The sequence below is a fragment of the Doryrhamphus excisus genome, chromosome 16 (assembly GCF_030265055.1).
Source record: "Doryrhamphus excisus isolate RoL2022-K1 chromosome 16, RoL_Dexc_1.0, whole genome shotgun sequence".
NCBI classification, from domain to species: domain Eukaryota; kingdom Metazoa; phylum Chordata; class Actinopteri; order Syngnathiformes; family Syngnathidae; genus Doryrhamphus; species Doryrhamphus excisus.
Window position 1 is genome coordinate 6,157,276 of NC_080481.1, and position 26,760 is coordinate 6,184,035.

At 46.6% G+C, this 26,760-nt stretch overlaps 1 protein-coding gene across 3 annotated transcripts in view; it reads left to right on the plus strand.

The window, feature by feature from the left end:
* lamb2l (laminin, beta 2-like) overlaps positions 1 to 26,760 on the plus strand; it is a 36,684-nt gene that overhangs the window by 610 nt on the left and 9,314 nt on the right. The window contains exons 1-18 of one of the 3 annotated variants that reach the window (XM_058051131.1): positions 4,099 to 4,184; positions 9,471 to 9,531; positions 13,052 to 13,221; positions 15,599 to 15,734; positions 15,963 to 16,036; positions 17,095 to 17,283; positions 18,143 to 18,206; positions 18,808 to 19,010; positions 19,183 to 19,303; positions 19,491 to 19,679; positions 20,489 to 20,668; positions 21,113 to 21,225; positions 21,304 to 21,383; positions 22,296 to 22,452; positions 22,716 to 22,856; positions 25,153 to 25,314; positions 25,375 to 25,496; positions 26,507 to 26,627. In XM_058051131.1, coding sequence (XP_057907114.1) covers positions 9,501 to 9,531; positions 13,052 to 13,221; positions 15,599 to 15,734; positions 15,963 to 16,036; positions 17,095 to 17,283; positions 18,143 to 18,206; positions 18,808 to 19,010; positions 19,183 to 19,303; positions 19,491 to 19,679; positions 20,489 to 20,668; positions 21,113 to 21,225; positions 21,304 to 21,383; positions 22,296 to 22,452; positions 22,716 to 22,856; positions 25,153 to 25,314; positions 25,375 to 25,496; positions 26,507 to 26,627 — 2,253 coding nt within the window. In that variant the 5' untranslated portion in view covers positions 4,099 to 4,184; positions 9,471 to 9,500. Of the gene's footprint in view, positions 1 to 4,098; positions 4,185 to 4,370; positions 4,894 to 9,470; positions 9,532 to 13,051; positions 13,222 to 15,598; positions 15,735 to 15,962; positions 16,037 to 17,094; positions 17,284 to 18,142; positions 18,207 to 18,807; positions 19,011 to 19,182; positions 19,304 to 19,490; positions 19,680 to 20,488; positions 20,669 to 21,112; positions 21,226 to 21,303; positions 21,384 to 22,295; positions 22,453 to 22,715; positions 22,857 to 25,152; positions 25,315 to 25,374; positions 25,497 to 26,506; positions 26,628 to 26,760 lie in introns of those variants that run through there. The other 2 variants (XM_058051132.1, XM_058051130.1) reach the window with 2 other exon arrangements.

Consider the following 26,760-nt stretch of genomic DNA (forward strand, 5'->3'; position numbering starts at 1 on the left):
CATTAGTATTAGTGTGATGCAGTGCCAAAAGGTGTATTATTGCATGATATATGTGTGCAGAGTACCTCTTGGGCTGCAAAGCAGGTTTTTGACACACACATTCCTGCCAGATTAGCAGCGCCACAGATTAATGGAGAGAAGGGCTCAGATTTTCTACTTGAGCTGAAAAGAATGAGTGGAACACGCACTTGTTCCAAGATGGAACCCTCTCATTTCAGCCAAGCAGACTCCTATGATCTCCTCTCATTACTTCCTTGCATTTTCTCTGCACTGCTTCCTGGTGACCCCCCGAAGGTTCCCAGGGGCCTTCCGAGGCTTAGTCTAGCTTTAATCGGCTCAAGGACGCAGGCCTGCACCCTGCTGCTCACGTCAACTCTAACCTGAAGGGTTAAGACCATCCACGAGTACTTCTCCACCTTCACTTGTGCAGTCATCTTCCCATAGGAAATCATGGGAATAAAAATGGTCTGTTCCAGGGTCAAACTGTGGCCATCATAATGCTAGCACACGCGGTTGTTGTATGGAAGTGGTGCTGTACAATACAATACAAGTCTGCAACACACTGCTGGTATCGGGGTCTGAAACTGGCATGATTTAACACCAGAATCCAACATCCTAACTACATTTATAGGTCAGGAAAGTGGAAAAGCATCATAGGTCCCCTTTAAAGCAACCCCCCCTCCAATTTGTGAGTTTGCTGCGGATGGGGTGTTCTACCATTTCTTGAAACTGGGTCGCTGTGCGAGTGTATGGTGACAGCCCTAATAAGTCGTGTAGACTCTTTAGAAGTACTGTGTATTTCACAAGGTAAAAATAGCAGAATATGAAAATGTCTTTAAAGAGGCAGACATTTTGGTTTGGCATGTTTGGGTTATGTTACTGCCCAATCAAGTTTTTGCTTTATTTCCATGGTTTGATGTGGTCCCATGACTAAAATACCAGCGTGGCTTGGTCGGATACTAGATACTGTACTGTGATACTCGATGCTAAGCATTTTGCGGTGTACTAGCCATGAGTGTTGGACAGTGATATGACTTCACGTTCCTGTGCTCTTTGTCTCTGCTATAGATACCAGCTGACACACCCTGCTGGTTACTCTTTAACTAGCGCTTAGCTGCCTTGCTCTACAGACCAACATGACTTCTTTCCAGGGATTTGAACTCTCCAGAATCCTTCCTCCATGAGCTCACCTCTGTCATTCCTTCCTCTTTCTCTTTCCAACTCTTATTATGACAGCTTCGCCTTCACATTGCTGCCAGCTGCTTTGCCGTCTGAAGCTCCTTCGTTTGATGTGTACACAAGTTCATACACGCACCGATATGGTGGTTTTTTTTATTTGCCGATACGGGAGGCTGGGATTGTTTGGGCTACGGTCTCTACATTCCTTGGCATTGTCTGGCCTCCGACACACACTTCTTATCTTTATCTTTGTTGTTCAGTTCCGCTGCAGTCTTAACCTTGGTAGACAACAGGCTTACAGTACATGGAAGTCAAGATGATTGCTATGAATGTTTCTCTCGTAGCAACTGGAAGTGTCTGTCAGGTGTTGCAAAGGTACTCTGCAGCGATGCGACAACAGGGTATGAGATCTATCTACCAAAGATCTATCATCTTCCTTTCTGTTTTGCTTGATGCATCTTTTCATGACATGATCCTTATGGACATGATGCCACCCCCTGCTGGGTGTCTTGGAATCATCCTGGTGAAGGAGGCTTGGGTTGAGGAAGGGGTCCTGACTGACGTGTGTTTCATGCCAAAGGCAGTTGAGTGACCAGCTTTCTTGGAGCCAATCAGAGAGGTGCAGGAGAGCCACCTGCTGGTGACACCATAGTCCAAGTCCAGACGCCCCTACTGAGACTGCTGCCCCCACAACCCGGGCCCAATTAAATGTCTGCTTATAATGCTATCAGTATGTATGAGTACTTGAGAGTAATTAATGATGATTGCAGTCTTATTATGACAATAGAACACATGGATATGAATGCAGTATGTCATTGACTGTCAAGTCTCTTTCTGCACCGGCTGTCTGCGTTTTTACCGGGGTTGAAGGTCACATGAGCGCAGCGCTGTGAATGTGAAAGCAGCTTTTGTTCCCTGAGGTTTTTGTTTTGTTGGCCCAATGGCACTCATGCACATCACTCATCTCTTTGTCTCTGCTTTTCTTCTTCACTGAGCTGACAAACCCTTTACCCTGGTCTCTACCTCTACGGCTATCATCACACTTGGTGGTGGCGGCGACATGACAAACGCATCTCGTGACACTTTCTTCATTCAGGGACGTCCTAAATTTGATAAAGCATGATGCTTGCATGCACGTATAGACAACCAATCATTCACACTCACGTTGGTACCATTTAGAGCAGGGGTCTCAAACATGCGGCCCACGGGCCAAATGTGGCCCATAGGACACTAGTTTGAGGCCCCCGCCTTGATATGAAAGTTTAATGTTAGTGCGGCCCGCGCAAGTTTGATATGGATGCTGTATGGAATCATGTACCCAGAAAATTTTTTTACGTTTGATTAATGTTCACGTTAAAGGTTAAATAACTGTTAATAGTTATCCTCCCTATCCGTGTGGAAGTGGTAAGTTTAGCTCTCTAGTTTGCGAGTTAGCATGTGTCTCAAGACCCTGCAGTTGCGCAATATGTTGTAAATAAAAAAAGTATAAATGTGACTATAGTCGTGTTTTGTCATGTCTACAGGGCTCTAATAATGCTTTGTTAATTTTAATCTGAAAAAAATAATTTGTCTACCCACCAACTATACGTATGTGGTTTTTAAAGTTTTTATTATTTTTACCGTTTTATTATTATATTTATTTATTACTGATTGATTGATTTTCTTTATTCTTGATTTGTTTATTTATTTTTCATCTTATTTTGTGTAGAAAAATAAAAATTAAGATATTTGAGAACAGTGGAATGTTTTATCAGAGCTTTTATTGTAGAAAATCGGAACCAAAGCACTGAAAAAGTTTGTATATTTTTCTGTTTTTAATAAATGCTTTTTTTTTTTTTTTGGAAAACCTGATGCGGCCCAGCCTTGCCCAGACCCTAGCTCCAGTGGCCCCTAGGTAAATTGAGTTTGAGACCCCTGATTTAGAGTCTCCAATGAACCCAACTCGTATGGTTTTGGAATGTGGGAGGAAGTACCTGAGAGAAACCTCACACGGGGAAAACATGCACACAGATGCCCAAGCAGATCTCCTGACGGTGTGGCCGTGCCGCATGCTAACCACTAGCCCAGCATGCTTCCCTTTTTGTGTTGTATAATTGCACTCTGGCTGCAGAGAAGCCAAAGCACAGCAGCTATGACACAGGCAGCTGCTATTTGGCACGTTAACAAACAAGTGGACAAAATAAGTTTGCATCTTGAGTCTTTTGACTGAAGTGAAGAACTGGAGCTGATGGGTTCAATAAAGTGGTGCCAGTAACGGTTTCTAGCTTATTGGCTGAACTTGCGTCATGGTCCATTCATCCATTTTTTTACAGCACCTAGGCTCCATCGTACCTCTAGTGAGAACATGACGAGCCAATGGCAGGGCACACGCATTCAACCAACCAATCACACCTGTGGACAATTTCATGCATGTTTTGGAATTGCAGGATGCCAAAGTTCCAAACGGCTACTCTGATCCTCTGATTGTGAGGTTGACCTGCGGATAATGGTTGATGGTGTTTTTTTTGTTTGTTTTAAATACACCCCCCAAATTGTTGGGAAATAACCTAAATTAGGGCATAACCGCTTCTCACTATGCTGCAATCACCCTTTCTTTTCGCCGAGTCATTCCCTGTGGCCTCTTTACTCTTTTTCGCTCTTTCCTGGGAGAAGAAAGGCTTTGGTACATTCCAGCAGCCTGGAGACCGTTCCCCTCTTTCAGCCAGTGGCCCTCCGAGTGACAATTAGAATAAGAATGGCTGCCCATTCACCCCAGTGCCCCAGTGCCGAGGCGCCCGGCCGAAGGGAACCAGGGAGGGCTGAGCTGGAGGGCGGGGAGACGGCAGACACTTGGCCTTCCCATTGGCTGGCGGCGTTCCCTCTGTTTTTACACCGCCGTAGCGCCCTGAAGTTTGTTTTACACTTTCATGCACCGCATGTGCATGCATGCGTGAACACACATTGCACTACGAGGCCTTTACATGGCACACACTTCTAGCCCTCAAAGACGCCTGACCTGACCGCATGTGAGTATCTATGCTGGAATGACCCTTTCTCTGCCCGACAGCAATGACTACTTCCTTTGCTGCGTTTCAAATGAGGTGTTCCGTAGCCGTGTTGTTTGAAGAGCATGACTTGGTGTATTTTTAGGGCAGCAGCAAAGGTGTCGGTTGGTTACATTGTAACGGTGTTGTCGTCCAACCGTGACCTTGGTTGCTGATTTATTTGTCAGTGTTGAGAAGTTGGTTTTGCACCTAACTTCACTCTATATACAACAGTTCTTTTTCTTAACGCTGAACCATAGATAACTACAATATCAGTCAGTGGAAAACATGGCTTGTTAATACTACTACTACTTACTGGTTCATGGAGGGGGATTTCTACTACTGACTAGGACTACTTCCTGCTTTATGGAGGATGATTTTTAGCACTGGCTAGGACTACTTCCTGGTTCGTGGAGGATGTTGTTTTGTACTGGCTAGGACTACTTCCTTTTTCATGGAGGATGATTTTTAGTACTGGTGACTACTTCCTGGTTTGTGGAGGATGATTTTTAGTACTGGGGAGGACTACTTCCTGGTTTGTGGAGGATGATTTTAGTACTGGCTAGGATTACTTCTTTGTTTATGGAGGATGATTTTAGTACTGGGGAGGACTACTTCCTGGTTTGTGGAGGATGGTTTTAGTACTGGCTAGGACTATTTCCTGGTTCATGGAGGAGGATTTTTAGTGTTGGTTAGTACTACTTCCTGGTTTGTGGAGGATGATTTTTTTTTTTTTAGTACCCCCCTCGTAGACCCACCACCTACGGGGGCAAGCATAAGGGTCCGGTGCAATGTGTGTTGGGTGGCGGTCAAGGGCGGGTGCGTAGGCGACCTGGTCTTCGGCGGCCAAATCTGGTTCTTGGGACATGGAATGTCACTTCGCTGGTGGGGAAGGAACCTGAACTTGTGCGAGAGGTTGAGACATTCCGACTAGACATAGTCGGACTCACCTCGACCCACAGTTTGGGTTCCGGAACCAAACTCCTCGAGAGGGGCTGGACCTTGTTCTACTCTGGAGTTGCTGCAGGGGAGAGGCGGCGAGCTGGTGTGGGCTTATTAATATCCCCCCGGCTTGGTGCCTCTGTGTTGGAGTCAGCCCCGGTGAACGAGAGGGTCATTTCCCTACGCCTTCGGGCTGGGGAAAGGGTCCTGACTGTCATTTGTGCGTACGCACCAAATGGCAGTTCGGAGTACCCGGCCTTCTTGGAGTCCGTCAGAGGGGTGCTGGAGAGCACCCCAGCTGGTGACTCCGTCGTTCTACTGGGAGACTTCAACGCCCATGTGGGCAATGACAGTGTGACCTGGAGGGGCGTGATTGGGAGGAACGGCCTCCCTGATCTGAACCCGTGCGGTGTGATGTTATTGGACTTCTGTGCGAACCACAGTTTGTCCATAACTAACACCATGTTCGAACATAGGGATGTCCATAAGTGCACTTGGCACCAGGACACCCTAGGCCGCAGGTCTATGATCGACTTTGTAGTCGTATCATCAGACCTGCGTCCGCATGTTCTGGACACACGGGTGAAGAGAGGGGCTGAGCTGTCAACTGATCACCACCTGGTGATGAGTTGGATTAGATGGCGGGGGAGGATGCTGGACAGACCTGGTAGACCCAAACGAGTAGTGAGGGTGTGCTGGGAACGTCTGGCAGAGTCTCCCGTTCGTCGAGTCTTCAACTCTCACCTCCGGCAGAGCTTCACCTGCATCCCGGGGGAGGACCGGGATATTGAGTCCGAATGGGCCATATTCCGTGCCTCCATTGCTGAGGCAGCTGACCGGAGCTGCGGCCGCAAGGCGGTCGGTGCCAGTCGCGGTGGCAGGCCCCGAACCCGATGGTGGACACCAGAGGTCAGGGCTGCCGTCAAGCTGAAGAAGGAGTCCTATCGAGCCTTGATGGCTTGTGGGACTCCGGAAGCAGCTGACAGGTACCGTCAGGCCAAACGGTTTGCGGCGTCGGCGGTGGTCGAGGCAAAAACTCGGGTGTGGGAGGAATTCGGTGAGGCCATGGAGCACGACTTTCGGTCGGCCTCGAAGAGGTTCTGGCAAACCATCCGGCGCCTCAGAAAAGGGAAGCAGTGCCCAGTCCACACTGTTTACAGTGGAGACGGGGGCCTGCTGACCTCGACTGGGGATGTAGTCGGACAGTGGAAGGAATACTTTGAGGCCCTTCTCAATCCCACTGACATACCTTCCATAGAGGAAGCAGAGTCTGAGGACACATACGTGGACAGTACCATCACTGTGGCTGAGGTATCTGGGGTCGTTAAGACGCTCCTCAGTGGCAAAGCTCCGGGGGTGGACGAGTTCCGCCCAGAATTCCTCAAGGCTCTGGATATTGAGGGAATGTCTTGGCTGACACGTCTCTTCAACATTGCATGGAAGTCGGGAACAGTACCTTTGGATTGGCAGACCGGGGTGGTGGTCCCCCTTTTCAAGAAGGGTGACCAGAGGGTGTGTTCCAACTACAGGGGGATCACACTCCTCAGCCTCCCTGGGAAAGTCTATTCCAGGGTGCTGGAGAGAAGGGTACGACCCTTGGCCGAACCTCTGATACAGGAGGTCCAATGCGGTTTTCGTCCTGGTCGTGGAACACTGGACCAGCTCTACACCCTCACGAGGGTGCTTGAGGGTGCATGGGAGTTTGCCCAACCAGTCTACATGTGCTTTGTGGACCTGGAAAAGGCATTCGACCGTGTCCCTCGTAGCGTCCTTTGGGGGGTGCTCCGGGAGTACGGGATTGGTGGCGCGCTACTACGTGCTATCCGGTCCTTGTATAAACGGGGCAGGAGTCTGGTTCGCATTGCCAGTAGTAAGTCAAGCCTGTTTCCGGTAAACGTTGGTCTCCGCCAAGGCTGCCCTTTGTCACCGATTCTGTTCACAATTTTTATGGACAGAATTTCTAGGCGCAGCCAAGGTGTTGAGGGAGTCCAGTTCGGGGGCCTTAGAATCTCATCTCTGCTATTTGCAGATGATGTGGTTCTTATGGCTTCTTCGGGCTGCGACCTTCAGCGTTTACTGGGACGGTTTGCATCTGAGTGTGAAGCGGCTGGGATGAGACTCAGTACCTCCAAATCAGAGGCCATGGTTCTCAGTCGGAAAAGGGTGGAGTGCTCTCTCCGGGTTGGGAATGAGGTCCTGCCCCAGGTGGAGGAGTTTAAGTATCTCGGGGTCTTGTTCACGAGTGAGGGAAAGTGGGAGCGTGAGGTCGACAGACGGATCGGTGCAGCCTCGGCAGTAATGCGGTCGCTGTACCGGACCGTCGTGGTGAAAAGAGAGCTGAGCTATGTTCCCACCCTCACCTATGGTCATGAGCTTTGGGTCATGACCGAAAGAATGAGATCGCGGATACAGGCGGCTGAAATGAGTTTCCTCCGTAGGGTAGCTGGACTCACCCTAAGAGATAGGGTGAGGAGCTCAGCCATCCGGGAGGGGCTCAGAGTAGAGCCGCTTCTCCTTCACATCGAGAGGAGTCAGTTGAGGTGGCTCGGGCATCTAGTCCGGATGCCTCCCGGACGCCTTCCTGGGGAGGTGTTCCGGGCATGCCCAGCCGGGAAAAGGCCCCGGGGCAGACCTAGGACACGCTGGAGGGACTATGTCTCACAGCTGGCCTGGGAACGCCTTGGTGTCCTCCCGGTGGAGCTGGAGGAGGTGGCCGGGGACCGGGAAGTCTGGGCTTCCCTTCTAAGACTGCTGCCCCCGCGACCCGGACCCGGATAAGCGGAGGAAAATGAATGAATGAATGAATGGATTTTTAGTACTGGGGAGGACTACTTCCTGGTTTGTGGAGGATGATTTTTAGCACTGGCTGGGACTACTTCCTGGTTTGTGTAGGATGATAGATACTTCTGCTGCATCATTATTCAATCCTCACCAAAATACCTTATTTTGCGGTTCATGCACCACTTCTCTACTTACTATGGATTTGTTTTTTTCCTGTATTTCTGCCATAACAACACTTGTGGTGGAACCATTTATTTTGCACATGCGGTGTAAAGCTTTGCCAGTCAGCTGTTGGTGTAAAAGTCATGCCAGTTACATGTGTCATACTGTACTACAATCAACTCATCAGTTAGCTTCTTATTACAAGAGAGAGCTACGTACCCCCACCCCCACTTCCCCATGCACTCCAAATCATAACCTAAATAAAAAATGAAGTTGTTGTACACCAGGGGCGCCCTTCTCATGCGGCTACCTACCAGTTGATGGCCAAGGTAGTTTGGGTGCTATGCACCTTTCATCTTTGTTATCTTTGTTCTTATATCTCGAGCAAAAGTTACCCGTTGACTTGCAGCGGCTAGTTATGTATAAAATGGCTTTGCCTCGTGTCATCACCTCCACAACAGAAATCTGTTTTCTACACATCAGCTTCTTAAACTATTATTTCATGCTGAATTGGAAAATGGTGTCCACAGCTGAAACCTTTTTAATATGTTGCCTAGACTCTTGTTCTCACCTCATTTTCAATTCCTGTGTATGTGTAATGTTTGATGGGAAATGCTAACTGGATGTTATACATACAGCATGGCGCTATGGTGTCCTTCATCCTTTCATATGGCCTTGCCTGTCACCATTTTTCTTTGTCTCGGAGGTCATGCTCGTTTAGCGTGTTGTGGCGTGAAAACATACTGATCCTCGCCTGACCATGTTTCCACACGCACGCATGCATTCTATGGCTTGTGGTCCCATTGAGTGGTCCCCGTGTTTGCAGAGCCTGTGCACACACAGGGGCCTCTTGCTCTCAGCTGATGACAGCCTCCATTTCATTTCTTTCTAGCCTCAATTGGGAAAAACGTTTTACTTGGGATGTGTATCATAATGGCACCGTGTGAGCGTAGACACTAGTAACGGCACCAAAAAAAGGAAGTAGCTTTGGGTGGTAAATGAATGCAGCCCCATTGATCTTGTACGTAATGTAGCATCCCCACAGACAGACTTTTACTACCAGCTTCAATACACCAACAGCATCACTCAATTCTGCCAACGTGAACTTGGTGTTCCTCTGTCCCCCCCAGACCACGCAACACTTCCTCGTTACCTACCAATCGCACTCGCCAATGCTGGAATAGTCAGCATGAACATGACAGTGTCAGCAGCTTGTTCTTGTGCATACTGGTGAATGAATGGTGTGGTTATCATTTCATTGATGATGCAGTATTTCAATACTATTCTGCTCAACTGGCACGCCACCAAAGTCCATCCAAATAAAAGGAATAGTATTTTCTTGCTGACACCGCAATAAAAAGTATTTATTTTTGTGGCATCTAGGGTGATCGTGTGGACTGTGTGAGGACCAACATGGCTGTCTTGATGATGCTCCTCCTGCTGGGTGAGTCAAGCCTTTTTTTTTTGCACACACTGCATCCTGCGTGAAATGACACCATGCATCTCAAGACTGCAGGCGTGCTCATCTTAGCTTTTATTTGATTCCCGCCTTCGGCTGCCACCCAGTTTCCTCTGAACCCAGCCCTTTTGGCCCCTCACATGACTTGGGAGCCCATGGGGGCTGGTGAGGGAAGACTATGTCGTCCCTTCAGGCTCTGCCCGACCGGGCCCCATGGATGCATGAGTGAATGGATACGTGAGTGAATGGGCGGGGGTATGCATGAGTGAATGGAGGGCTGGGTGTATGAGTGGATGGAGGTATGAATGAGTGGATGGGCGGATGAATGAACGAGTGAATGGAGAGATGGGTGTAGTATGAGTGGATGGAGGTGTGAATGAGTGGATGGGCGGATGAATGAACAAGTGAATGGAGGGATGGGTGTAGTATGAGTGGATGGAGGTATGAATGAGTGGATGGGCGGATGAATGAATGAGTGAATGGAGGGCTGGGTGTATGCGTGGATGGATGAATGAGTGGATGGACGGATGAATGAACGAACGAGTGAATGGAGGGATGGGTGTATGAGTGGATGGATGAATGAGTGGATGGTCAGATGAATGAACAAGTGAATGGAGGGCTGGGTGTATGAGTGGATGGAGGTATGAATGAGTGGATGGGAGGATGAATGAATGAATGAGTGAATGGAGGGCTGGGTGTATGTGTGGATGGATGAATGAGTGGATGGGCGGATGAATGAATGAGTGAATGGAGGGCTGGGTGTATGCGTGGATGGAGGTATGAATGAGTGGATGGGCAGATGGATGAATGAGTGGATGGAGATATGAATGCATGGATGGACGGATGAATGAACAAGTGAATGGAGGGATGGGTGTATGAGTGGATGAGGTATGAACAAGTGAATGGGCAGATAGATGAATGAGTGGATGGAGGTATGGATGCATGGATGGACGGATGAATGAACAAGTGAATGGGGAAGGATGGGTGTATGAGTGGATGGGGGTATGAATGCATGGATGGACGGATGAATGAACAAGTGAATGGAGGGATGGGTGTATGAGTGGATGGAGGTATGAATGCATGGATGGGCGGATGAATGAACGAGTGAACGGAGGGATGGGTGTATGAGTAGATGGAAGGATGAATGAACGAATGAATGGGCAGATGGATGAATGAGTGAGAGAATGGATGGTTGAATGAAAGTGTCCAAAGGCTTTGTTTTCATTCCTGCACAGGGAAGAAAGTGTTGCATTCAGGTTCCATGGAAGAGCGTTGGCATCATGCATGCTGACACCTGGAATGTTTCTTGTAATGAATAACTTTCCATCCTGTCTTCACATTCCTGCCATAGCGCCGTATAGCAGAGGGAAATTTGGCGCCCGGGGCTGTGTTTACCCATCATTTTTCTTGTCTGCCTTTCATGGCCTGGTGCTCCACTCTCCTCACACACTTGGAAAGCAGCTGGTGTGGCAAAGATTGTTATTAGCATGATTGCACTTACAGTGTCAGGCACGTCTCTTCCTGCCTTCTTGACTATTCCAACTACGTGACGAAATGCAATAATAAAGACAAGTTGGATGTGCTTTTGGGTACCCTGTGTACAACTTGTCAACATGTCCGTGATTGGGCCACCACCATGCTGGACTGGATCATTTCAGCAAAAGAGCAGCCATGCTTGTTTTGGCTTTGAAGGGAAAGTAGGCGGGATCACCTTTTTATTTATTTATTTATTTATGTATTTATTTATGTATTTATTTAGTTATTTCTTTAAATTATTATCAGAGACAAGTGAGGAAAGACTGAAAGGCCGCAAAATTCTCTTACAAGGTCAAAGTGGAGACAATGCTCCCGCAGGGAGAAAATACCTCTGAGCGGTACACTGTGGAGGTGGTCCTAAACCTTTTGAGGTGTTGGAAAGAGGAAAAGCCCTGGCCCTGATGGTACTGGGGGTCGTATCCCCAAAAATGGTGCTCGAAATGGTTCCTCATATGTGGAAGATTCTATTATTGTTCCTTTGCCAAAAATGAACTGTCGTCATGATTATACACCCGTGGCTCTCACATCTCTTGTGATGAAAACATTTGAGAAAATTGTTCAAGGGGAGCTTATTCAGGTAAGTTTGTTCAGGTAAACCTGGATCCATTTCAGTTTGCTTCTAGGCAGGACAGGGGGTTGATGATGCAATAAGTAGTCCGCTTCGTCTGATCCTGACACGTCTGGAAGGTACAATGACCTTTGTGTGCCTCGTTTTTATCCACTTTTCCTCAGCTGTTGATCGGATCCGACCACACATTTTAGCAGAAAGACTGAAGAGCTTCCACAGCTGTGAGCCTGGTTGATGGACTTTTGATCTTAGCTTTAAGATGACATTGGACAAACCAGAGATGGATGGATGTCCACCTGGAGTTCTGTTCTGTCCTTGCAGTGATCATTTCACTGATGATGGCCCGACGATCTTATGGTGGGAGTTGATATTCAAGCTTCAAAATCTTCAATCTTATTTTCAAAAGTCAAAGTCTTCATAAATTAATTTATTTTAATTTATTTTATTTTTATTTTATTTTTTTCTTGTGGAGAAGAATGGGCTTAATTGTCATTGCATGCTTTGGCACAACCTTGTGGGGTGGGTGGGGGGGTGCACCCCTCCACAGTAGTGCACAATTAAAAGGACTTTGGTTTGGCTTATTCACAGAAATAAAAGCTAGAATAAAAAAGCATGCCTCATTGTGAAGAGGAATTGCACTTTGAATTCTCCCACTCTGTAGCCGTCAAGCCTCAGCATGTTGTGTTTTTACTGTAGCACCCGGTGTAAAAAGCATCCGTACGCCACGGTCATCTAGTCCCCTTGGTCCAGTCCTGCCCCCTCCTGGGACAATGTTGTTTGCCTTAGTCTGGTCTTGTCAGTGGACGGCAGAGACACACCTGATGTGGGTCAAGTGGGGTGTTGGACGCTGTAGACTAGGGGTGGGCAAATATTTTGACTCGTGGGCCATTGAGTTAACAAAATTGTCCGGGGGGCCAGAACATATATTTAACACATACACACTATTTTATGCTTATAATTTTTCTTGAATTATTTGTCTAATTTTATCTGTAAAAGTGTTATATTACCAGCTGTATGTTTCTTTTTTCAGGAGCACTTTAAACATCAAACTTTTCTGACAATTTTACAATTTTGTTGATTTTTAAATAAATAAGACATCCAACTTGCAAGTCATGTTGCCAGCTTGTATGTTAAAAGTTGAAATACTGACAAAGCCACTGGCGGGCCGGATTGAAACGCTTGGTGGGCCGCATGTGGCCCCCGGGCTGTAGTTTGCCGCTCTTGCTGTAGACCATGCAATCATTCCCTGTCTGCAATGTAGGCCTCTTGACTTGAAAAAGTTGATTTTATTTCCAAGTAAATATGATGGAAGAAATAATAATGCGGGCAGTCTGGTATGCCGGTCATGTCTTGGTAAAAGTGTGCACCATTTCTTCACCGGTGGCATTTCTTTATCTGCAGGAGCCGCCGTGTGGGGACAGGACCTCCCATCGGGGCCTCATGGCTGCACTGATGGCAGTTGCTACCCCGCCACGGGAAACCTCTTGATTGGACGGGCCATGAACCTGAGCGCCACCTCCACCTGCGGCCTGGACGGTCCTGAGCACTACTGCATCGTCAGCCATCTTCAGGTCAGCATCTTCATATGCTTCTCGCTTTGGTGTGGTTTCAGTGAGAAACATGGAATCAGCTTTTATTCCTTTCCTCCATTGGCCAACATTTTGGAATCTCTTCTTCGAGTTTTGGTCCAATATTTACAAAGTAATTGTACCTTGTTATTATATCATTATTATTGGTGTTTCCCACCGTAAAAATACAGTTTAAAATGCCCCAAGTAGCTCGGATGTCAACTTATTGTTATCCCTTTTTTTGCATCTTGACTATGTTGAATGACACGTCTCCTATATCATGTATTCTACTTCTTACAGGCGTTTTTTTAATCCTTTTGTTAGTCCTCTTGCTTGTCTGGATTAAGGCAGCGATGTCTGCACACTCCTCTAGAGTTAGCATCACAAGCTATGGTCAGGAATATTGCCCAAAAATGTAAAACTCTGGTAGCAAAAGACAGAGCTTTTACAGTGAACTTCCTTTTCCGTAAACAGGAAGTGACGGCTTGTAAAATATACTGTTCCTTTTTGGAGATGTCTTGTTTTTCATGCTTGTCTGTTACAAAAAGGAATGTTTGTTCTTCACTTGTCCATCTATCTCCACTCTTCCATCGTCATTGTTTGTATTTCCATGGGCACGCCTTCCAACCATTCCGTGTTGGCTTCCATTCAACAATTGGCACCAAACAGTTCTGGGAGTAGTGCTCGTAGTAGACGGCTTGGAAAGATTGTTCTTGTCAATGAAGCCTGACGTGTATTTCATCATGTACATGCACATGCGTATCCGTGCAACACAAGTACATACTTGTACTTCCACGCCTGAGGGCAGCCGTGTGTGACTTCCAGGTGAACATGACTGACGGGCGGTGATTGCAGAGGCCCCCCACTCCTGTCCGGGGCAGGGTGTGCTGTCACAGCATCAATCCAGCCCTGGGTTATGGTTAGCCGGATAAATGATGCTTTGGACAAGCACATGTCCATGAAAAACTGTGACTTGGAAACATTTGGATTATTCTTTGAATCATTTATTACGGAATCATCGAGATGAGACGCATTCACCACAGCCGCAGCACCATTTTAACATCTTTACAGCCAGCCTCAGCTTCATCGCCCTTCATCAACCTAATCAACTGGGCTGGATTCCACCTCTTCTTGTGCCAGCACCCCTCTTTAGGGCCCCCATCTCATTCTGTCCCCACTGAACCCTCTTCACTTTGCATGTCCACCTCTTTCTCTTGTGTCCCCTGTTCTCTCACAAACACTTTCATTCTCCACTTCCATGGCCCCCCTTCTTCTCTTCATGCACGCCTGCCAATTGGATGCACTCTGACTATAATAATAATCATATGTCAATCATACAACTGCAATTTTGAGTAAGGACCTCAAACAATGCACGACGATGAGCCAATTCAAGAAACAATACAAGCAGTTGATGTTTGCTAAATACAAGGATGAAGAGTCTTGAACCAGTCATGATGTGCTATACATATCACTATATTGACACTTACTATGGTACCCATTATGTCATTGTATGGTCATATCACCTCGTACTTCGGTACTGGACAAAAAATTACAAAATTAAAAAAACAACAACTTAAATTGTATTACGGAAAGCAGGAAGTGAACAAATGTAACGGTTACTGATTGTAAAAGTACCAGATGGAGGGGTAGGATTTAATAAGCTTTGCTTCTTCCTACTCCTTTTGGACATGTGGAACTGATTATGTGATGCATTCAATTGTAATCTGATGCATGTTCAAATGAAATAAAACCATTACCATTACCATTTTCACAGCCATGGTACACCACTCGGTTATTAAGATCATTTCAGATCAACAGTTTGAAACATGTATGAGAGTTACACAATGGTGTTCTCATCAGCAACAAGTCTACTCTGACATCTATTATATTGTAATTACTGTAACTATTTGCGATGTCCCATAACGGGCCGGGGTACCGATAATTATCAGCATAAAAATGTGATAAGTGTGACCACTTCTGGCTCCGTGAGGGTCAGAAGGGTCAGAAGGAAGGCAGTGGATGCGGCTGGAGGGGCCCAGCAGAGGGGGAAAACCTGCTTTTTATTCAGGTTTTCAGGTAGAAGTCTAGAAATAAATGCATTGTGAAATCCAAAACGTGAGTAATGACTCACAGAAGTCATTCCTGTCAGTCTTGATGTGTGGAAGACGATGGACGTGCTTCCTCCTTCTTTGGTTTGGGGTGTCATGCGGTTCCGTCTGTGAGGCGTTCACAGTGCCTTGTGTATTACATTTTCATTACTTTTGCTGGTTACCAATTAAGTCCATATTTTCGTTTTCCACTTCCAGTAGCTGGACTAGTCTTAGATAATACTTCTGCTACCAAGAGAACCAACTTTTTTATTTTATTTTAATGTCAACAGGAGTCGGACAAATGTTTTGAGTGTAACTCCCAGCATCCGTATGACTCGTACCGCCACAGAAACAGCCATCGCATCGACAATGTCATCTACCTCATGGAACGCAACGGAGACAACACTTGGTGGCAGTCTGCTAACGGTACTCTCATATTGTCCTAGTACTTGTCCTTGCCCAAACGTACTAGTCGTACAAGTTGTAAGTGTACATGTAGAATGTCCATCCATCAATGGAGGTAACGATGGAGACAATGGGATATGTTTCAGTTCACATTCCATGCCATTATTATGCATTATCCATCTATTACTTCTACTATACTATTATGAAGCAGTTCTCCATGCATGATGTTGCATTGTGTTGCTCACTCAGGGGAGGAGACTGTCAGCATTCGACTGAACCTGGAAGCTGAATTCCACTTCACACATCTCATCATGAAGTTTAAGGTACTCTAAATACGTACTTCCGAGTACTTGAAGTGTCTGGGTGCATATTAAGCCACAGTCATTCTTCATTGTAATTTGAACATCACCAATATAAGAATTTAAATTCCTGCCTTCCACTAGTCGGTGAATATACGACTATGGTTGTCGTGGCGTCGTCAACCATTGGCCGATGTGCGGCTAGTGTTTTATATCAAAACAAAAACATCTCAATCCATGAGATGGTAGACTTATGCCTTTTGTACACGGATACTTGTACAGTAGAATGATTGTGATTTTTGGTCTGAAACTTAACTCATTGACTGCCAGCCGTTTTCAGAGACTGCCATACTGTTTTTGGGCATTGTTGCTGAACTTTGAAGACCCACAGAATGTTGATTTTTAGGACTATGTAACTATTGAAACTATGTAAAGAAACTTTCGACTCATCAGAGAAATAGTTTGTTTCTAGCCTTTTGGTGTCTTTATAAATCAGTGGTTAACATTGGGTGGTTTCAGTGAAAACACCTGATTTTGACCAAAAAAGAGAAGCAAACGGTGACTGACACCCATATGTTTTGTTTTAGCAACACCTCAAACATATGAACAGTTCTTTACTTTTGTGAAACAATAAAAACAAAACAGGATCAAAGATTTTGATGACAAAATTTATATAATAATATAATATAACCCCAAATCTAACACAAGGTAATCATCTACTGTAAGTTCAGATGTGTACGTGTGTGTGCACGTCTACTTGTGGACAAACAGCACCAACAGTGTCACCAATGGCCCCCCATCCTTGGCGATGGTGACAAATCCCCAGCCAGACAAACTCTGTGCCAGTTTAAGGCGCCTGTGTTTTTGTCTCTGCTGGATTCTTGGCCATTTTCCTTTGTCGGCGCACATTTCAGCAACTTCTGTCTTCTTCATGTCCAAGCTGCTGCTGCCGATCGGAGGAAAATAGAACCGATGCCCGCTACTGGGACAGAAATGCATTGTCTGAAGTTCACACACAAGATGCACAAGACTGTGATCTGCAGCTCCCATGAACAAAAGCTGATAAACTCGCTCGTCTGCAGACTTTCCGGCCGGCAGCCATGATCATCGAGCGTTCGGCTGATTTTGGACGCTCGTGGCGACCCTACCGCTACTTTGCCGCCAACTGCACCAAGACTTTCCCGGGCATCACCGCCAACGGCTTGCGCCACATCAATGACGTCATCTGTGAGGAGCGCTACTCTGACATTGAGCCTTCCACCAACGGGGAGGTAAGCGGGGGAATGTTTGCTAATGTAGCAGGTTTGGGAAATGTGGAACCAGGTCAAGGTTTATTTAGAAAGCAAGAACTTAACTTTGTAACACCAGTGCGTCTTTATGGCCATTTACAACATATCTCTCCCTCAGTGGGGGCATGACGGAAAAGAATTAACAAGCACTGCTTAGCAATAATAATGATCAATGATGATATAATGATCAAGTCATATGACTTTTTAATGACAGAAAAGGTTGTCAAGCTCTGGTTCTCCTTGGCACTGGCGCCAGCCATGCCTCCCCCTCGCCATAGTAGAACACCATGAACACTTCCTCGCTATCAGGCAACCAAATGTTCCAAAGCATGTGATTGGCCGGTAGTGCCATTAATTATGGCACAAAGGATAGCTGAGGACACAAAATACATATGATTTATGCTAGCATGTAAGACTAGAGCTGTCCTATCTGGTCTGACTGGTGTGTGTGTGTGTCTCACCTCGTCTTTGAGCATGAATAGAATGAACCGGTACCTCAGATGGGAGGCGGAACATCTTTGAAGACAACCTGTACATTCCATTGAGAACCCTGATCTTTATGAATGAGAATACATTGACAGGCAGCCAACATACAGTATCTACCTGAACATCATGAAAGAAGTGTTTGTGTGTGTGTGTGTGTGGGGAGGGGGGGGCGCTGGAAACGTAGCCTTGTATTTCCTGGTAGCGTCCTGCCTGGTGCGCCAGATGAGATGGTCTCCATGGAAACGTCAGCACATTATGATGTTCTTTACATATGACCATCAGTGGAAAGTGTTTTCTCTTTACAGCATGAGTTGACACGTGTGTGTGTGTGTGTGTGTGTGTGTTTCTATGCAAGGTGATTTATAAAGTGCTGGATCCTGCCATTCACGTGAAAGACCCTTACAGTTTGGACATCCAAGGTGATGAATTTATTATCTCTCATATTGTGTTGTTACTCTCATGTATTGCTACCATCATGTACTGTAGTACAGCAAAAGTCCTTTAGAATCGTATCATTATTGATCATAAATAATGCTCACCAATTTATTTTTAACTTTTAATCGTGATTAGGAGTGCATGAGAAAGTGGAAAGGACACCCTAGCTCATGTGTGAATTCCTAGCTCATGTGTGAACACGCTTAAAGCACAGCCGCAACAGAACCAATGTTGTAATAATGAGTGGACTGTAGGCAACAGTACCACACGTGGGACATGCGGTGACCCTCATACATTTTCAGAGCTAGATAAAGCTGTTGATGTCATACTTCATATGCAGCTACTGCCATCTTGTGGAGGTTGTAGAAGCTACATCAGGAAGTTGCTGACAGTCAATCGTCTTTGACTAATAGAGACCCAGGCCATGATTTGCTTTTGTAGACCGCATACCTGGCGCTATTGGGGTCTGAGGAGTTAAATACAGCATTTACCCTACAGCATAAATGTTGTTATATGTTGCGTTCAGGGTGTAGCATCAATGGAAATGCTGTATGACGAATGATGGGTGAAAATCTTTTTATGCAGAACTCCTGCGAATCACCAACCTGCGCATCAACTTCACCAAGCTGAACACTCTGGGAGACGACCTGCTGGACAGACGCTCTGACGTGCTGCAAAAGTATTACTACGCCATCTATGAGCTGGTGGTCCGAGGCAGCTGCTTCTGCTATGGACACGCGTCTGAGTGCGCCCCCGTGCCTGGGGTATACTCGCGGGAAAACGGCATGGTGGGATTTCCTTTCATTCATCTTTGCATGCGTTTTAGCTCGGAAGTGTTCAAGTCTGCTTGCACCGGGCCAAGTGGGGCAGTGGCATTCATTTCCTATTCAACGGGTTAGGATTGTTGCTACAATGTGACGAGGAAGAGGATGGACTACATTGCCATCTACATGTGTGCAGATCCATGGCCGTTGCGTCTGCAAACACAACACAGAGGGTCTGAACTGCGAGCGTTGCCATGATTTCCACCACGACCTTCCATGGAGGCCGGCTGAGGTGGAAAACCCGCACGCCTGTCGAGGTAGCGACACGCAAGCACTGCAATATTTCCTATTCGTCTTTTTAGAGCCATTCCAATAATTTGTTACGTAATTGTGGAATATTATGTCTTAACCACATTGGGGTCAGAAGAAAATCGACACAACATTCTAATCGCAACGGAAAAAGACGCTAACCGAGGTTGCACTGCAACTTGTGCTATTCCTTAGAGTGTAATTGCAACGGCCACTCCAGCCAGTGTCACTTTGACATGGCGGTGTATTTGGCCACGGGCAACGTGAGCGGGGGTGTGTGTGACGACTGCCAGCACAACACCATGGGACGCAAGTGCGAGACCTGCAAGCCTTTCTACTACCAAGACCCCAACAGGGATGTCAGAGACCCGCAGGTTTGTCTCGGTGAGTCGCTGGTCATTTACAACAAAGACACAACACATTTTCTCTTTGCATTCAGAAAATACTCAAATAAAACGTCTTATTCATACTTAGTAGACCCGTCTGTACTGAGGTTTGACATATCCTCTTTACAACTCACAATGGGGCTTACAGCACAGGAAGGCAACTCACGGCACGTGGGCCAAATGCTGCCCGCTACACCACCATACAAAAGGTAACCTTTTAGGGTTAGAGGTAGGTCTGCGGCCTTCAGCTGTCACTGGAAAGTTCGCTGCCAGGAGGAGAATTGGTTCCTCCAAAGCCCAGTCCATGGTGCCATCTCGGGATCGGGGATGAGGCGTTCAAGTACCCTGTGGTCTTGTTCACGAGTGGGGGTAGGACGGACAGGTGGATTGGTGCGATGTCTGCAGTGATGCCGACTCTGCATCGGCCCGTCATGAAGAGGGAGCTGAGCCCAAAGGCGAAGCTCGACGTTCACCTGCCCTATGGTCATGAGCGTTGGGTAGTGAGCAAAGGACCAAAATGGCTGCTCCTCTGCACTGAGAGGAGGCAGAACGGGTGTCTGGTTAGGATGCAGATGTTCAGGGCACATCCGTCTGGCAGGAGGTGGCCTGGGTTCTCCTCAGGATCCACCTGGAGGAACTGGTCCATGCTCCTTGACTTCAGAAGATGGATAGGTCAATTCCATAATTGAAAAATTAATATAAAAACACATTTTAAATAACATTTTACCAAGCATTTGAATACTCATATTTCATAAAAATTTCATCTCGAGCTGAGATGAAGTCAGCCATGATTTGTGTGTCTTCCAGCCTGCGACTGCGACCCGGTGGGTTCCTTGGAGGGAGGGATGTGTGATGGCCACACGGATCCAGACATGGGAATGATCTCTGGACAGTGTCGCTGCAAAGCCAACGTCAAAGGCTTGCGCTGTGACGTCTGCAAGGAGGGTTTCTACGGCCTCAGCCACAACGACCCGCTGGGTTGTCAGCGTACGTTGTGTGTGTGTGTGTGTGTGTGTGTGTGTGTGGTGTGAGCTACAGCATGTACATATGGTAGGTCATTCTCCTGAAAGGGTTACCAAAAGCCTGACATAGCAAGCAAACTGAGTTACTTTCTAATCAATTTGCATATTAAATAATCGCTTGAAACGCCTCGTGAAAGTGGGTTCGGCAGTAGGCTGTAAGTCTTTGGGAAAGCTCGGGAGTGTGACCGATCACAGCAGAGTGGCCGTGCCCGGAGGCGGGCTGTGGGTGACATAAACTAAGACCCTTTTGGAAATCCAAGGAAATCCAACTGAAATTGTGGAACATCTAGGAAGCCTTCTGTGTGGGTTGGGGTGTGTAGCTGCACCTCAACACAAAGATGAGCCCTTTTTAAAAGGCACAATGGCATATTCTCATAAAAATAAATTCCCTTGTCTTTTGCGCCCCCAGCATGCAACTGTGACCCTCGAGGTATCATCATGATGGGATCCCCATGCGATCAGATCAGCGGTGACTGCTCGTGTAAAAGATACGTCACTGGCCGCTACTGCAACGAGTGTCTGGTTTGTAGTATTTTGCTTCTTCCAGTCTTCTTCAATCCCATACCACATGTTTTTATTTGTTTGTTACTTCATTTGCAGCCAGAATTCTGGGGTCTCAGCAATGACCTGGGTGGCTGTAGAACATGTGACTGTGATGTGGGTGGAGCCGTCAACAACAGGTACTCAAGCGACCCCTTTAACAAGTATACTTGGTATACTACATATACTCAGTTTCTGACAGTAGAAATAAGTGTTGGGACTCCGATTTTGACTGATGACCGTGAAAAACCATGATTGGAATACGTGGGTCAATGGCCATCACCGTGACTCGTACTATTGCAGTCTGCAGAGAAGCTTATAGAGCGTGTAGCTGCTCTGTCGCTGTGTCAGCTGTGCTGGTGTGTGGCAGCAAACCCAACATGTCTGCCGTCCGGTATGTCCGGTAACACATTCCACCAAAACTATCAGACGGGGTGACAATGAAAAGCTTTCATTTACTTTACTACCATTTGAAGAACAGACATTAGACAGAGTATGGAGAGTTTTCCAGGGTCAATGCTGGACAAGACTCGCCCGTATAGGAGTGACACTCGGACGTCTAGAAGCAAATAACCCACAAAATAATTCAGTTTAACGGAATCAACTAGATGAGCCGTGGAGGACACTGTTGTCGCTATGTGTTAACCTGAAAGACCTCCGTCAGACAGTGGGACTGTCTCTTTAGGAAAGTTCCAGACTGACAAAATGAAGGTGATTTCATGGTTCCTTTCAGATCTTCATAGCCAATTGCAGGAGTGCAGCTCGGAAGTCTGGGCCCCAAGGAAATAAAATCCCATTGCGGCCACCCTTTTATTTATGTATTATTTTTGAATAAATACCTATTTTTGGCAGCCCTTGGAATTCTCCCATTTTTATGATGCATATGTGTTCCTCTTTTGAACGCATATTGTTTTGAGAAACCAAACTTTACTTAAATGACCCCAGGAACTAAACTGAACTACACTCCTCGTCCCGGACCTCCACGGAAGTGGAGTCATAAAAAAAAATCAAAATCCACCTTTTGAATGAGTTGATTTTGTCTGTTGTCCAAGATGCATGATGGAGAACGGACAGTGTGACTGCAGGAGGCATCTGATTGGTCGACAGTGTTCAGAGGTGCAGCCCGGCTACTTTTGCGCCCCGCTCGACTACTACAAGTACGAGGCCGAGGGGGCCGCTGGACACTCGCCCATTGACTCCTCTCTCCCGGTAAGCAAACATTTTGTCAAAACCTCATCTTGTATCTTCTCCGCCTTCAAGCTGCGTCACGCTTGTGTAGGTGAAATGTTACATCTCAGATGACATGACTGAGAGAAGTATAAAGGGACTTTCTTTGTGCTCCGATACCTGTTGGTGCCAAGACCAGAACAGAGTAATATTTACTATTAAGTAGTGCTGGTGAAATCTTTAACCATATCACCTCAGGACACGTGGCTGCAGGGTTTTTTACTGGTCTTTTGCTTTTATTTTAGGGTAAAGTTCGTCCTCAGGCTGAGACGGACTGCGTGCAACACCTCAGCAACCAGCTGAGACGACACAGGCGTCACCGCCGCATCACCAACCCACAACAGCACCGAGCAGCACTGAGGCGAATACGCCAGCTTCAGCAGACGGTAGGGTCATCGTTGTACATGTGCGTATACATTGGAAAGGTATACTGCAGTATTTGTGATTGTGTATACATTGGTGTGAAAAAGTGTTTCCCGCCTTCCTCATTTCTTTTTTGCTTGTTTGTGCCACAAATGTAAATATTACTCAATGACAACACGTGATTCACTTTTTGTGGAAAACGCCACATTCTCCTTCAGCAGAATTCATGCTTCCATTTATGACAGCAAAACAGCCCCAAAACCATCACACTACCACCACCATATTTGACTCTTCTTTTTCCTCAAATGCCAGATGTAACAGGACACCTTCCAAAAGGTTCGACCAGACTTTTTTCCTAAATCAGAATCAGAATCAGAATCAGAAAAGGTTTATTGCCATGTATGATCAAACACATACTAGGAATTTGTTTTGGTGTAGTAGGTGCATACACATCTATTAAAAAAGAATGAGAATACAAAATATGAAATACAAAATATGAAAATACAAAATATACAGAATAACAGTATAAATATATGTACACAGTCTGTTTTTGTTTGTTATTCCGGAAGTGCAGTCTGATTGTTTTTCCCAAGAGTCCAAACTGAGCGTTAATGTAACGTATACAATGAAAGTGTCAAAGTGTCAAAGTGGCAGGATGAGGCAGAGGTGGGGTGTGAAGAGTGTCAGGTGGGGTTCCGGGCCTTGTTGATGAGGCTGACAGCAGACGGGAAGAAACTGTTCTTGTGGCGTGAGGTTTTGGTCCTGATGGACCGCAGCCTCCTGCCAGAGGGGAGCGTCTCGAAGAGTCTATGTCCGGGGTGAGAGGGATCGGCCATAATCCTTTCTGCACGCCTCAGGGTCCTGGAGGCGTACAGATCCTGGAGGGACGGGAGATTGCAGCCAATCACCTTCTCTGCAGACCGAATGACACGCTGCAGCCTGCCTTTGTCCTTAGCATTGGCAGCAGCGTACCAGATGGTGATGGAGGAGGTGAGGATGGTCTCAATGATGGAGGTGTAGAAGTGCACCATCATTGTCTTTGGCAGGCTGAATTTCTTCAGCTGCCGTAGGAAGTACATCCTCGACCTAAAGGTCGTAGAGATCAAGATCTTTTACCAGCCTTAATGTTTTGGTCTTGGAACTGGTTTTGGCTCAGTGTCTTTCTGATGGCGGAGTCATTAATACTGACCTTAACTGAGGCGAGTGAGGCCTGCACTTCTCTGGATGTTGTTGTGGGGTCTTTTGTGACCTCTTGGAGGATTTGTGGCTGCGCTCTTGGGGTCATTTTGGTCGTCCGGCTGCTCCTGGGAAGGTTCATCACTGTCCCGTGTTTTGGCATTTGTTGATAATGGCTCTCACTGTGGTTGGCTGGACTCCCAATGCATCAGAAATGGCTTTAGAACCTTGTCCACACTGGTAGATCTTCAATCATCTCACTTCGGCTATGTTTGAACGATCACCTTTTCACACAGGAACATGTAGCTTTGCATTTTTTCTCCCTTCATCATGAAAAGTGCATCAAGTTGTGTTGTCATTGACTAAGATTTGCATTTGTTGACGATTTGAAACATTGAAGTTTGACAAACATGCAAAAAATAAGAAATTAGGAAGGGAGCAAGCACTTTTTCACACCACCGTAAATGTGTCCTGCTGAACCTAAAAGAGATTCAGGGTTAGGGTTATTGTCCAGATTGCAGGGTCGGCAACCCTCGGCTTATCAGTCTCCTTCTTGTACCTCTCTTTGCAATGCTCTAACACACCTGAGTGTGGAAAAAGCAAGTCTTTGTCATGCGTCTCAAAAGTCTGACTTTTTGTGAGACCATGAATACCTCCTGGCTGAGTTCTGACTGGTGATTGGATGAATGCATGGAAGGCAGGGGAAGCTGGTGAGACGGTTTTTGTCATCGGCCTTGAAAGGCGTTTCAGCATACGCCAGTTGCATGGTTTTTTTATGCAAACCGGCTGATATTGATTGGTGGCCGATGGATCAGAGCATGCCACATACGAGCACGTTGTAGATTAGATCCCGATGATATGAGATATTTGGGGCCGATACTGGGGGCTGAAAACAATTTTGGAGATATATATACTGCACATGAACACAAACTCTTAGAATACTTCAAATCCCATTCAACACAAAGAAGCAGAAAGCTACTAAATTCATGAAAACATCTTTCCAATATCAAGCAGGTACTCTGCCAGAGACAGAAAATAGTTCCTCAATAGTAGATATGATGAACTCCACGTTTATTACTCATTCACAAGCATTGACATTGTAGATGTAAAGCTGATCAGACACATTATTTCCATCTTTCCCAGCCGGACGTTAGGAGCGTTTATAGAGAGATCAGTCTGGGTCACACAGTGACCTGGACCGGTCCTGGTTTTGCTCGAGTGAAGGACGGTGCTGGTCTGGTGTTCACCATTGACAACATCCCGTACGGCATGGACTACGACATCATGATCCGCTACGAACCTGAGGTTTGTACACTGAATTGATGGTTTTGTCAAAGTCTTTGAAACTAAACATTGTTTGTGCAGTCGACAGAGGACTGGGAGGCCATCGTTAGCATAACGTCTGTCAACCTTCCTTCCAGTCTGCGCTGTGGAAACCTTCTTCCAACTGAGCAGCTTTACACCGTCACCTTGCCGCACAGCAACAGGTAACAACTAGAGATACCACGAGACAATCTGCCGGTGGTTTGGATGGCGGTTTGGCTATACGCTGCATGTGTGTGGGCGTGCATGCCCTGGCTGTCAACGTCCTCCCTGTGACGTAATGACCCACTTCCCATGAGGGACAGTCTTCCCCAAAGCTGACGACAAGGGAGGCATCCATACGGCATCCCGCTTCTAAAGCTTGGCTTCTTTTTGCACGGCTCCACTTCAACTTTAAGTGCTGCAGCGGTCTTTCAAATGGCGGCTCCAATTAGGAGCTGTATTCCATGGATGTGTGATTCTGTCTGATTTAACTTATTCCACCCACAGCCCGTTTCCGGCTGTGATTGGTCCCCGAACCCCACATTCTGATGTAGTGGTAATAGGAGTTGATGATAAATGAATAAAGTCTTTGGAGACCTAAGTGTTTTGCGCTACTGGTAGATCATGAGCTGGCTGGAGACTCCTGACGTACCATGTATGAGCTCAAAGAGTAGGCTCCTCCAACCTCGCCTGCCCGAGGCGGAGCACTCATTGTTGGACACACTTTGTCAGAGGCACCGCTGGTGCCGTGGAGCTCAGAAGCCGCACGCGAGCGCACTGCGTGGACGCACAGCGTGACCGACACTAATGCACCTTTCCTGGCGAGAGCATGCGGCTTCTGGCTTCAGCAACTGTTTGGCAGATGTTTCACATTCATTCTTCGAGTGTGAAATGCTGTTTTCTTCTGCCTTCTGAGCTTGCCTTGTAAACACAGAAGCAGAGCTTGGTGGAGGGCATCACATCTACAGCCATGCCCATATAAGGAAGTCTGTCCTCTGACATCACAAAGGAACAGCATTGCCACGCCCCTTGGAACCGAGCGTTTTGAGCCATCCAATCTTCTTTTAGGGCTCACTTCCAAATGTGCAAATCTCATGATCTGAAACGTTGGCATGGTTTAAACACGAGCCGTCCCTTTCTGAGCTGATTGTCATGTGTGTGTTTTGACTATAGTGTGTTCATATTGTTGCAGGTACATCCAGATGCCTAGGCCCTTCTGTTTTGAGCCAAGTAATCGCTATGTGGTCGCCATCCGCTTCCAGCGCCATGGAGTAACACACAGACACCTCACCGCCTTCATTCTCATCGACTCTGTAAGAGGACCACCCACCCGCTCTGTTCATTACTACCTCAGCCTACCTCACTGAAGAAACAAAGGAAATGCTTGGAAAATTAGTGATAGGTCAATATTGGGGCTGTCAAAAATAGTGATCCAACCTGATTTAA